The sequence below is a fragment of the Rhinolophus sinicus genome, chromosome 14, assembly GCF_057876585.1.
Source record: "Rhinolophus sinicus isolate RSI-liver-muscle chromosome 14, RSI-T2T, whole genome shotgun sequence".
NCBI lineage: Eukaryota > Metazoa > Chordata > Mammalia > Chiroptera > Rhinolophidae > Rhinolophus > Rhinolophus sinicus.
Genome location: NC_142514.1, coordinates 70,802,973 through 70,815,072, shown reverse-complemented (window position 1 = coordinate 70,815,072; position 12,100 = coordinate 70,802,973). Strand labels below are relative to the sequence as shown.

The 12,100-nt window shown below is 34.3% G+C and overlaps 1 protein-coding gene across 4 annotated transcripts in view; it reads right to left on the bottom strand.

Annotated features, from left to right (window-relative positions):
* FNBP1L (formin binding protein 1 like) overlaps positions 1-12,100 on the bottom strand; it is a 98,576-nt gene that overhangs the window by 24,972 nt on the left and 61,504 nt on the right. For all 4 annotated transcript variants that reach the window (XM_019752671.3, XM_019752695.3, XM_019752679.3 and 1 more), the window contains exons 3-6: positions 10,048-10,101; positions 8,654-8,801; positions 7,857-7,919; positions 2,430-2,534 (exon numbers count right to left, since the gene is read on the bottom strand). In XM_019752671.3, the coding sequence (XP_019608230.1) occupies positions 2,430-2,534; positions 7,857-7,919; positions 8,654-8,801; positions 10,048-10,101 (370 nt within the window). The remainder of the gene's footprint in view (positions 1-2,429; positions 2,535-7,856; positions 7,920-8,653; positions 8,802-10,047; positions 10,102-12,100) is intronic.

Below are 12,100 nucleotides of genomic sequence, written 5' to 3'. Positions count from 1 at the left end.
ATGCCTGGGGCAAAGGTTCCAGCAGGGTATGTAGGAGTATAAATCTAGAAACTAAAATAACTGAAGCCTCCCCTGGCATGTTCTGGGCTTCACATTTACTTCCTTTCCTTTCTTTTTGTAAATACTGCATTGAAAAATTTTTTTAAATTTTAATTGTGGTAAAATATACAATATATGCAACATAAAATTTATCACGTTAATCATTTTTAAGTGTATAGCTCAGTGAATATATATATTCACATTGTTGTGCAATTGCTTTCTTCTGCTTTAAGAGGAGCAGTAATTGACCTGCTACCTCTTCACTTTTTTTTTTTTTAAAGCTTTTATCAGTAGTTGCTTAAAACTATGTTCCCTTCCCTTCCTGGCCACTTACAATACAATTCTTCTACTCTCCAGTTCCTAAAGCAAATCCTCAAAGTTTTCCTAATTCTCTGATAATCAAAGGGGTTGCAAAAAAATCGAGAATAAGAAATGAAGCTGTAAACATTAAAACTCTGAACGACTTAGGTCAAACTAACTAGTAGACATGTTATATCTAGATTTCAAGATGGCTGACTAGCCTCTAAAGATATCTCTGTAGACAAAATGAAAAAATAAGTTAAATGAGAGTCCAGCTAAAGAGTTTCCTTAAATTGCCTACTACATAAACAATGCATAGTACATAAACGATGTCTTCAACCAATGTTTAGTAATAAGTCAAGGCGTTCTTAAGGAGTCAATGTCAACCAGTGAGGAGTCTCCCATGTACAAAATAGCGCTGTTTGCAACTGTTGTGGTCCATATTTTTATCAAGAAATGATAACATATTATGAATGACATGATACTAGGAAGGAAATATAGTAGATGTCCAAAATCAGCATCCAAAAATCTTAACAGCAAGATTAAATCTAGTAATTGATACCAGTATACATATGCATTTAAAATACCAACAGTACAAATTTTGTCTGAGACATACATTCTCATACCACACAACATACAAAAAGACATGGGGATTTCATTTAACCATACACTCACGGGGAGTTAATCCAAACAATGTAATTGCCAAAAAAGTCGATATATATTTAGGCTATAATTAACATAAACTTAGTATTCAAAACAAGAGAGGTAATCGAACGCAGGACTGGTCAGACCATACCAGATTATATCCAACTTGAGCTAACATACTTTAAGTGGGATATTTATGAATTAAAGGGCATCCAAAGGAAAGCAGTCATAGAGAAAGATAACTTGAAGCTATTTCATATGTGGAATAGTTGAAGAAACACTATAGTTCATCGAGGGATAAAGACTCTGCTATAAATATCAAAAAAGCTATTATAAGAAAAAATAACTTTGATATTTTTCTGGTACCTCAAAGAAACTAAAACTGAACAAGTAGACAAGTGGGGTCAATATAAGAAAATGTTAACGTTGGGGGAAAAAATGAATGAACTATCTGAAGGCTGTATATTCCCAATGACAGGGAACTTACTATCATCAGATGTATGAGTCATTAAAAATAGGGTATACAAGATATAAACATCACAAGTTACACCAGAAGACTTTAAGGTAATTGAAACCTGGAATTGATATAATTTTAGGTGTTAATCAACTGTTTATGCTATCAGTAGGCTTCCAGTCAACAATAGGCTATTTGTAGTTAAACTTGGGGGGAGTCGAAAGTTATATGCAGACTTCCGACTGTGTGAAGGTGATTGCCCCTAACCCCGAGTTGCTCAAGGGTCAACTGTATTCTTCCCTTCCTTCTTACTTTGTCTTGTTCTGATCTTACAGGGAATGACAAAATCCTAAGGAGAAAATACACAGTGGTGGGCGTTTGTATATATAAAAATGTGGAGTAAGATTCATCTATATTTTAAAAGCCCAACATTATCTTAGAACATTGTTCTACGATCATGGGTATATAACAGGGGAGAAGGCAAAGCTAATTAAGTTACAGGGGTGATTCTAATAACTGTTACGTTATAGAACATCTGGGCCAGAATCAGTAAGTGAGACGAGAGGGTTCAGTTTTCCAAAATGAATCATGAATGAATAAACAAACAGCTAATATCACATCTGACAGTTTTTATGTTTTCCTTCTGTGAAGTTGGGGAAGCACACCCAACCCCCATTTGCATACCCCATCAACACACCTGAGACTTTATATCCTATTTTGGAATAGCATAGAAGCTCATTCCCAATAACAACTATGTCTTTCCTATGCATTCTGAATGCAATTAAGACTTTACAATAAAATAAATTAATACATATTAATTACTTTCTCAGACCAATATATGTATTATAAAGTATGCAAATATTTGTATATTTTAGATTTAGACGCAGTGTATCTCTTAGGGAAACTCTAATACCTATACCAATATTGTAACTTCTTTCCATATGCAAGTAATAACATTTTGCTATCAAAGTCAGCTTGGATTATTTCTTACCTTTTCAACGTCTGCCTTGGTTGCATTAGTATCATTATCCAATCTTTCATAACTCTGTTGTGCCTTTTCTGCCTCTCTGCATTCTCTTTCAAATTTCTTTTTACTCTGTCAAAATAATTAAAATGTCACAGAGAAATAAAATTAGATTTATCTCATTAAAAAAACTTTAAAATGTTGCCACTGTGTACTGTGTAGAATTGTACACTAAAATTTTTCTAAATTAGGGAAATTTTACTATTAGAATCATTCCAGGTGCCTTAAATATCAGACATTATAGACTGTGGAAAAAAAAAATCACAAGCATGACAGAGTAAATATTTATTCTGTATCTTATCTCTTCTCAATAAGAAAAAAAATCATGTATTTTACAATTTTTTATTATAAGCCTCATCTTCAGCAGGATTTTTTGGGTTTGTTTGGTGGTTTTTGCTTGTTTTGGATGTTTGTTTGGTTAATTGGTTGGTTTTAGTGTTTGCTTGTTTTTATTTATTTTTTGGTGGGATCCCAATGTAGCTTAGCATGTGGAAATGTCCCTCCAAAGTGGTTTTATGTTGTTTCTTCCAGGAATACTATCAGCCCAGAACCAGGCCTTTAAAATTGTTTTATTTAATTAAAACTAACTATGACTTTGTGAAAGCTATTCACAACTGAGCCGTATGATGTATAACATATTTCCTTTCCTGCATACTTTTTTTATCTGGGAATTAATGTCTTTTTTTTAATTTGCTTAGTTTTCAATGCACTTTTCTCTAATCCAACTTTAGTTTCCCCAGTTCTTTAAATCTCTCCTCAGTTAATTCAAACACATTCAGAATTTTATCAATTTTACTTTCCTGATGCAATCTCTCCCAAAGGCTTTTGGCCTCCTGAAATTTGGACTGGTTACCAAACTAGACCTACTGCATAGTTGTTCCTTTGGGATTTCCCTTCACCATTTATCATGGGAATTCCTTTTACCTCTCTCTTGATTTGAATCTCCTATTTCCAAGTTCCTGATTTCATTTCCTTATTTTGCTGCAACACATTCAATAGTAGCTTTCTAAAAGGTTTGTGGGAGATAATTTTTTAAGTCTCATGGCTTAAAATGCCTTTACCATACTTTAAGTGGGATATTTACCATCACTTTCAATTGATAAAATTTAGCTGGACATGCAACTCTTCAGTAGAAATTATCTTCCTCCAGAAATGTAGAAGTACTACTCCACTGTCTTCTAGCGTCCTGATCCTTTGCAAAAAACATGTTTATTTTCTATTCGTTTTTCCTCAGTTTTCCTTTCCTCCCTTCCTTCTGTCTCTCATAACTGTTCTGAAATTTCTTGAAGATATATCTTGCTGTGACTCCGCTGTGCTGGGCACCTGGAAAATCTTTCACCTGGAAACTCATGTCTTTCTGTTCGGGGGAAATTTTCTTGAATTATTGTTGTCTATTTTCTATGTTTTCTCTTTCTTAAGTTGTTTATTATTTTGAAAATGAACCTATAAGATGAATCCTCTAATTTTCTCATATTTTCAATCTTTGTCATTCTGTTCTACTTTCTGAGACATTAATTTCATTGTTTCCAGTGAGTTTTTCATTTCTGCTATCATAAAGTTCTTTTTTGTTCTTTGTATGTTCCTTTTTCAATAGTATCTTGTTCCTATTTCATGAATGTAATATCTTCTCTATTCCCTTTGAGAATATTAATAACAGTTTGGGGTATTTTGCTTATCTTTGCTTTTTAATTCCTATTCTCTTTCATAGTCACTGTTTCAAAGTTGATGTTTTTATCTGCATATTACTTTTGGTCTCTGGTATTTACATTAGATATTTTCTTTAAATGCAAGGGGATCCTTGCCTGGCTTCTCTTATTTAAAAAGCCAACTGAAAGCTCTATCAGTGGGGCTTCTGTAGGAGACATGGCCTGGCAGTTTTCTGGGAGAAACCCTGGTATCAGTATCTGCAATTCTATCTTCTCAAGCTGGTTAGATTCCCCAGAGGAGACTTTTCCAATTTCTTGCCTGGAAAATATATGCCTTGCTACCTATATTCTGAGAATTGCTCAGAAAAAAAGCAGAGGATGTCAACATTTTCTATTTACCTAACCCCCTTATTAAAACCAATTACAATGTCAATTTCTTGTGTCTTGGGGACTACAAAATTATACGGATAGTGCACATTTGGATTCCAAACCTCCTAACTACAAGGTCAAAAGGTTTAAATTTCTCACAAGATACCTGCCCTCCTTTGACCTTCAGACAAAACAAGTTTCTTTGACGTCTCCCTTGGCCAGTGGGCAGAGTTCTTTCAGTAAACCTTTCACTAAAGGTTTAGTCCTTCAAAAGTTCAAATGTTACATAGGGATTTGAGTTCCAACTCTCCACAACACAGAGAGCTAAAATCTAATCTCTGTTCCTATGTGAGTATTAAAACCGAAATCCTTAGCAAGGTCCCATTTTTCAAATGCCACTGTATCACCACATATACCTATTGCTCTGGCTTTTAGTTTACCCTCAGTTTCTAGCAGTTAGAAATTTAGAATAAGATAAAGGTTCTGCTAAGAGCTTAAAATATAACAAAGAATATTTTAGCTATTATATCTAGGTATTTAGAGCCAAAAGCCTTCTGAGTTAGCTCAGTATATACCTAAAAACCAGACATACCTATAATTTACATCAAATAAATATGCTCAGAAATCTTTTATAAAATTTTTAAATGTACTATTTTGATTAGTATGAGCCATCAAATGAAACTCAATTTATTCAAAGCATATAAATATATCTAAATATGAATAATAGACAGAATGCCACTTTTCTGTGAAGATTAAGATTAAATTTCCACATTTAATTCTCTGAAACTCAGTTCAGAGTTGTGTCTTCAAATTGAGTAACCAGCTATAGACTACTAATTTTGGTGCAATCTGAGGCTGTTTATATACAAAAGTATTTTTAATATTAGGTATCTTATTATTTATGAAAAAAACTATCTAATAATTTCCTTGTAACAGCAAAAGAATCACTAAGTGTACAATAATATTAAAAATACTCCTTCCCTGAGAGATCTTATATTTTTACACAATGTAGGAATATACTCCAGAAAAGATTCTCCATTCTTCCTCCTTTGTGTGGCAGACAAATTGACAGCCACTTGTAACCCCCCCATCCTTTCTTAGAAGAACCCATCTCCCAGTATAGAGGCTAAAAATAGCTGATAGATGCTTTACTAGCCTCCAGAGGGGGCATGGTCAAGTAATCTACTTCTGTCAAAGGCACCGTGAGGAAGTCGGCTGGGGCTTTTCTGGGAAACTTGTCCTTCCCTGATAACAAGGGACAGTTGGAAGAGAGAGACTCCCTTTTTCATGCTCCTGCATGCCTCTGAATGAGGATGTGGTGCTTAGCTGCTTAAGTCAACTGTTGACAACAGCAGACAAACCTGAGGAAAAAAAACCAACGTGGTCAAGACGGCTAAGTGGAAAGAAGGGAGAAGTAGCTTTGGTGACATCGCGGCTGACCAACTCTGCAGCTGCTCCATTTCTGAGCCCTCATCTTACAAACTTGTCTAATCTGTTACTTGGAGATAGACCTATAAACTGGTAGACCTGGCATCTCTGCTGCTTCTGTCCTAATATCCCACCATTCCTTCAAGATCTTCACATGCTAGTCTCTTCTGCCCTCATCTTACATGTCAGTGCTGCCTATTTTGTTTATCCTGTGGTTAATAACTCTTGTTTAAACGGATTTTTTGTTTCAATTTTCCATACTGTCACTAATTCAACCTGTATCTCCCAGTTCTTTAAATCTCTTCTCAATTACTTCAAACATGTTAGGAATTTTATAATTTCGTTTTCTTGGTCAGATAGGAAGATGTGGAACTACTAGGAAATGGGATCCTGCACATAGTTCTACATAATACACAGAAATTACACTTGTCTGTCTCCCTCACTAGATCACAGGCTCCATGAAAACAAGAACCGTGTCACATATACTTTTGTACCTCCAGGACCCAGTACATATCAAGGATACCTTCAGTAAACATGAGTTGAGCTGAACTCATCTTTATTTCATGGTACTGTTAGTGCATTAAAGAAATCTCCTACATTTTCTTATGTTTCTTTCTTAGGATCCCTATAACTTTTGCTTAATAACTGCCAATTGTTCTAAAGGCAAGACAGCACATATGAATAGGAATGATTTGAGTCAACACCAGTTTTGAAAGGGACCAATGACTCATAAGTGTAGGAGTCTATTATTTTGTACAAATAAACACACACACACACACACACATATCAAGTGGCAGATACTAAGAATGCTAGCTAAGGTAATTTAAAATTTAATAAATGCAAACACTCCCTAAAAGTCTTGGCAAAACCAGTTAAAAAGATCAAAACAAAAATAAAAACAATTAATATACCTAAGAATTCTCAATCAGCACTGGTGATTAAAATCTTATATCACTAACAACTATACAGAACATTTTAGAAATTTAGAAATTTTATAGCAGAAATTTTTTAAAAGGAAAGAAAACAAAGGTTCAAAACTACACACATATGCATGAGTTAATTTTAACCTCAAACTTCAAAGTCCCTTTTCCAACAACCACAAACCAAATTGATTAATTTAACATGAAAAACTCCCTCCAGTATAATTTTCAAGGAATATACAGTGTCCATTTACCTGCATAAAAATATGCAGGTAAAGAGTAAACTGCTTGTTAACCCAAGGGTTCAAAAAGAGTATTAATCTTATACTACAGAACATTATTTGGTAGAACATTTTAAGTAAAGGAGATGACAACGTTCCATGCAGACACCTTGTTTTTCAAATGCTATATGTCAGAATATTTTTTTAAAACCACATTAGCAAGTATTCTTAGAAAGTTTTTTTATGAAAATAATTGTAATGCTTTTATAATTTACCCTACCTATTAAGTATTTTATTTCCTACAATGGGATGATCTGTGATCAGCAGCCCAGTACTTGGAACATTTACACTGTCACAGAATCGTTAAACTGGAAGAAAACATTTCATGTAACCTAGTCCACTCTTCATTTTTCATATGCTAAAAATGAAGTTAAAAAAAAATCAGGTGCTTCGTAAAAGATAAAACTAGAATCTAGGTTATTTCAGTCTCAGTAAAATGATTCTCTAAGACACATATACATCACTGTTTCCCTACTCTATCCAATATCAAGATTTTATAGTAACTACTGCAAAATCAAAAAGAATCTTCCTAAGTATTTACAATTATCTGAATATTATACAGTTGCTACAAATATAGAAGCATACAGAAAAAAATGACAAAATGATCTCACATTCTCTATTTATACAAATGTCAAATTATGAGTGATAGATTGAAAAATATTAAACTCAAATAGATGTGAAGCATAAGAGAATTTAGGACTAAACAAGTCTTACAACATTTTATGCTAACCATGAAACACTGTAACTCACATTATCCATCTGTTTCCAGCACATTTCAAGGTATTGTTGAGCTTTTCGTCCTTCTTGAAGATGCTGAAGATAGTACCAACCAAAAAATAGAAACATAAAAACAAAAAACCCACATTTAAATACTAAATAAAGTCTGAAGTTTCAAAAAGATTTTTCACTTTATTTTTTTCCAAGGCACTTAATTATATAACTTGATCAAAACTTAGGAAGAGATTATCAGTAAAGCAAAACTCTCTGAAATGCATTTTATATGATGATATTTGAATACTTCAAACAGAACCTTTAAGACAAATATAATCTCTAAGAAAATACATGACTGTCTTGAACAGGGGATGACAAATGTTTTCTATAAAGGATCAGATAAATACTTAGGCTTTGAAAGGCACAGGCAAAACAGAAGTGAATGAGTGTGGGTCTTACCCAAAAAAACTTTACCTATAGTCACTGAAATTTGAATTTCATATAATTTTCACATATCTTAAAATATCATTCTTCTTTTGATTTTTTCCTTAGCTATCTAAAAATGTAAAAAACTTTCTTAGCTTGTGGGAATTAGGAATCAAAAACGGGCAGTAGGCTAGATTTAACCTATCGACTACAATTCACCAAACTTTAGTCTTAAATCCAAAAGGATCACTAATTAACAAGAGTATCTTGAGATAATTTTAACTAGAAGAAATTTAGGAAAATAGAAAACCAGTTTATTCTGAATATGTATTATTTTAAAGAGCAAGGCAATTACTTTATTTGTGAAAATATTTCACATACTATTATAATCAGATAAAAATGATAATTACCATTTTTCTTTCAGTTTTCAGATCATGAGCATATCTCATTAATTCACCATAAACTCTGTGCGCCATTTCTTCTGCTACCACCTCTCGTTGTCCTGCATAGTCATTTAACTCGTTAAGGATGTTAAAAAAGGCTATACACGAGGTAAACCTGACAAAAACATATTAAAAAATGGTGAAATTTACTTTTATTTTAATTACACGTTTTTTGTGAGCTATGGATTGAGCCTGGCACTGGACAAATTTTATCATACTCAACCTAAATCTTAGCTACCAGTTCTAAATTAACTTTGTATGGAAAGAATCCTGCATTAAGTTCAACTTGCACATGTTTGTGTATCTTCAAATAGCCTTAATTTATAAATAAAGGTGTATTTGAGGTCAAAAAATAGTAATAATACTACCTGCAGGCTCTTTTGGCATACTGGAATCTCTTAAATTGCCAATTGACTGGCCTGAGCTTGGGAATGAACTTGGTTGGCTTCCCAGGCTTGGCAGCTGAACCTGGTGCAGAGATGATGTGCTTGCTCTCGAAGACAGAACCTGCCAATCATACCACTCAAATGCATCTCAATGGCTGATCTACAGAACTTTGCTATCAGCTCTGGACACAGCTGCCTATATGCCTGCCCACCTCCTGAATGGAAGTGAAGTACCATTATGGCTGGCACCAAAGGGCAGTAAGATGGGGCAAAAAATAAGGGTAAAAAATGTGTGTGGAGGGAAGGAAAGCAACAAAGAAAATCACTGTATTAAAACGTGTAGATCTACTTTCAATATACTGCCAGAACACTCTTACAACTGCAGGTGGACAGCTCAGATAGGACTGCATTAACACTAAACCTGAGAATACAAACAACTGACAATTATACACAAAGTTATTTGCTTTTGTTTTAAGTATAGTCTAAAGGTTTCTGCATTTTACAGCTATCTACATATCCTTGTTTAAGAGTGCCGTAAAGCTCACAGTCAATTCCTAACTTTTTACATATTCAAGGTTCCAAAATAACTCTCCTTTTCATTGTCCCTTTAAACCAGCCAACGAATGGTTTTACTACTTGTAAGACTAAAAGCAAGAACCTAAACAAACTAACAACTAGAAAATGACGTATAGAGAAAAATACCTTTTTCCTAGTGACTACATCACTCAACTGGAGTCTTAGTCCACATTTCACTAGGAAACCCACAATTCAACTATTCTAGAAAACTATTATTGAATTTAAATAACAAAGTATTCATTCTTATAAGAATAATAATAGTAGTTCCCTCTTTCATAAACACTGATTTTTATTAAAACAAATGTTTAAAAAACCTTTATGAAAAATAACAATATAACTAAATAAAACATGGGTTTCTAAATTTTTTAATGTGCTATAATAAACAGATATATAATTTACCTTGGCTCTTCATCTTTGGAGGAACGTTTGGGACAGTACTTCTTAACCAGATTTCTATAGGAAAAATATTTTTTAAAATTTAAAATACTGTTGTTGAAATCAAAATATTCTAAAAGTTTCCAATTTCATTAAATCAAGAATTTAATGATATAAAACAATTAAGATAGCAACACGATCATCTACTACCATTAACATCATAATATGATCATTACTTATTTTCTTTTTAAAATACTGAACACCTATACAAAGAAATGTTATTTCTGTGTTTATATGAGTGTAATCATAACAATGTGGTTTATTATGCTATCAAATAAGAAAAGAAGTAATCTTTTCTTTTCTGCTTAGGAAGAGAATGTAAACATACGTGCACTGGGGTAGACGGGGGAGAAAGGAACAAGAAAAATTACTCCTGCTTTTCTAACAGTGAGAGTTTTCCAGAACTATACAGCATATTCAAGTGAACATAACCCTCACATTCACAAAAATTTGGCAATCATGCAGAAGGCCCTGACAATCACTAAGCTCTAGAATTCTATTTCCCAACTTTTTGTTATATGAGAGGATTCTTATTTGAAGTTGAACGCTCCTTAACTGACTTTATAGACCAGCTAAATTAAAACATCCAATAGAGAAATGTAGCAAAAACTGGAATTATGAAGAAACATCTACAGATGTGAAAGTCAACATGTGTGGGGACAATTAAACAAACAAACAAAAAACCCAGAAGCTACTGTTGACCCTGGGAATGAATGTACCTGTTAAGAATGGCTCTTGGTGGCTGACTGTGCTCACATTTGAAAACAGAGCCTACAGCCGTTTCTAAACAGGGGCCTTTCATACAAGCCATGCTTCCGGGACAAGCCTGCATTAACTGCCTGCCTGCACTGTTTCTGCCATCTGAGCCAACCCTTATAAAGGAGTTCCTAGAATCTCATTTCAACCAAGAGGACTGAGATTTTCTTTATCCAGTAGAAGCTGTGCAGCTATATTCTCATTAGCATCTTCACCAACCAATCAGAGCAGCTCCATTCTTACCAATCAGGACAGTGCTTTTTGGACCCATCGAACTGTGAGGACTTGGAGTCCTCATTTACATAAAGACAGACCAATCAGGGACGGAGGGGCAGGGGCAGACTTCTCTCTATAAAGTCAGTTCCCTTCTAGCTCAGGGAGTGCACTTTTAGTTTCCATCAAAGACTGCATTTCCCCCCGGGTGAGGCAGCAAAGGCTGAAGCAGCAACTTTGGAGCTATCTCACCAGAGTAGAGCAGAGCTGTAATATCAAGACTGCCTCATTCGAGCTGTCCCACAGCCGTTCTGTATCATGATTGAGCTGTATCAACTACTGAACTGTTCCACAATCAAGCTTTTCCACAGCCAAGTTGTTTCACAATGGAGTTGTATGCACAGAATGAAGTCTCCCTCCCCCTTCACCCCACCTCAAATTGGGGACTCCTATTTGTGTTGAACTGGTAATGATGACCTTCGGTTGACACTACCATTTGTCAACCATATATTATTTGCCAATCTCTATGTTAAGTACTTTATATATCTTATGCTTACAACAAACCCGCAAGCAGATATTACTAGCGCTATTTTACAGGACGCAGACACATTGATTTGTCCATGGTAAAAGAGCTAGTAAAGAATAAAGCCAAAACTTACCTAAAACCTAATTCCAACACCTGAGGTAGTTAAAATAATGAATGAAAAATGAGGCTACCCAAGAAGTGTGAAATGAGAAGGGAAGATACAGATAATCTAGGAATACACATTTAACAGGGAAGGAAGAGCTGCTTGACAAGAACAATAAGAATGAACAGCCAGGTAGATTACAGGTAACCTGTGGCCTGTCCTGCTGCCTATTTTTGCAAATAAAGTTTCATGGGAACATACTACACGCATCCACCTACATATTACCTATGGCTATTATTGCACTACAACAACAGAACTGAACAAGAAAGTTGAATAAGAGAGTTGAGTTGTTGTGACATACAGCCCAAAAACCCAAAAGTATTTATCAGGCACTTTGTATTTAAAAAAAAAAAAAAAGT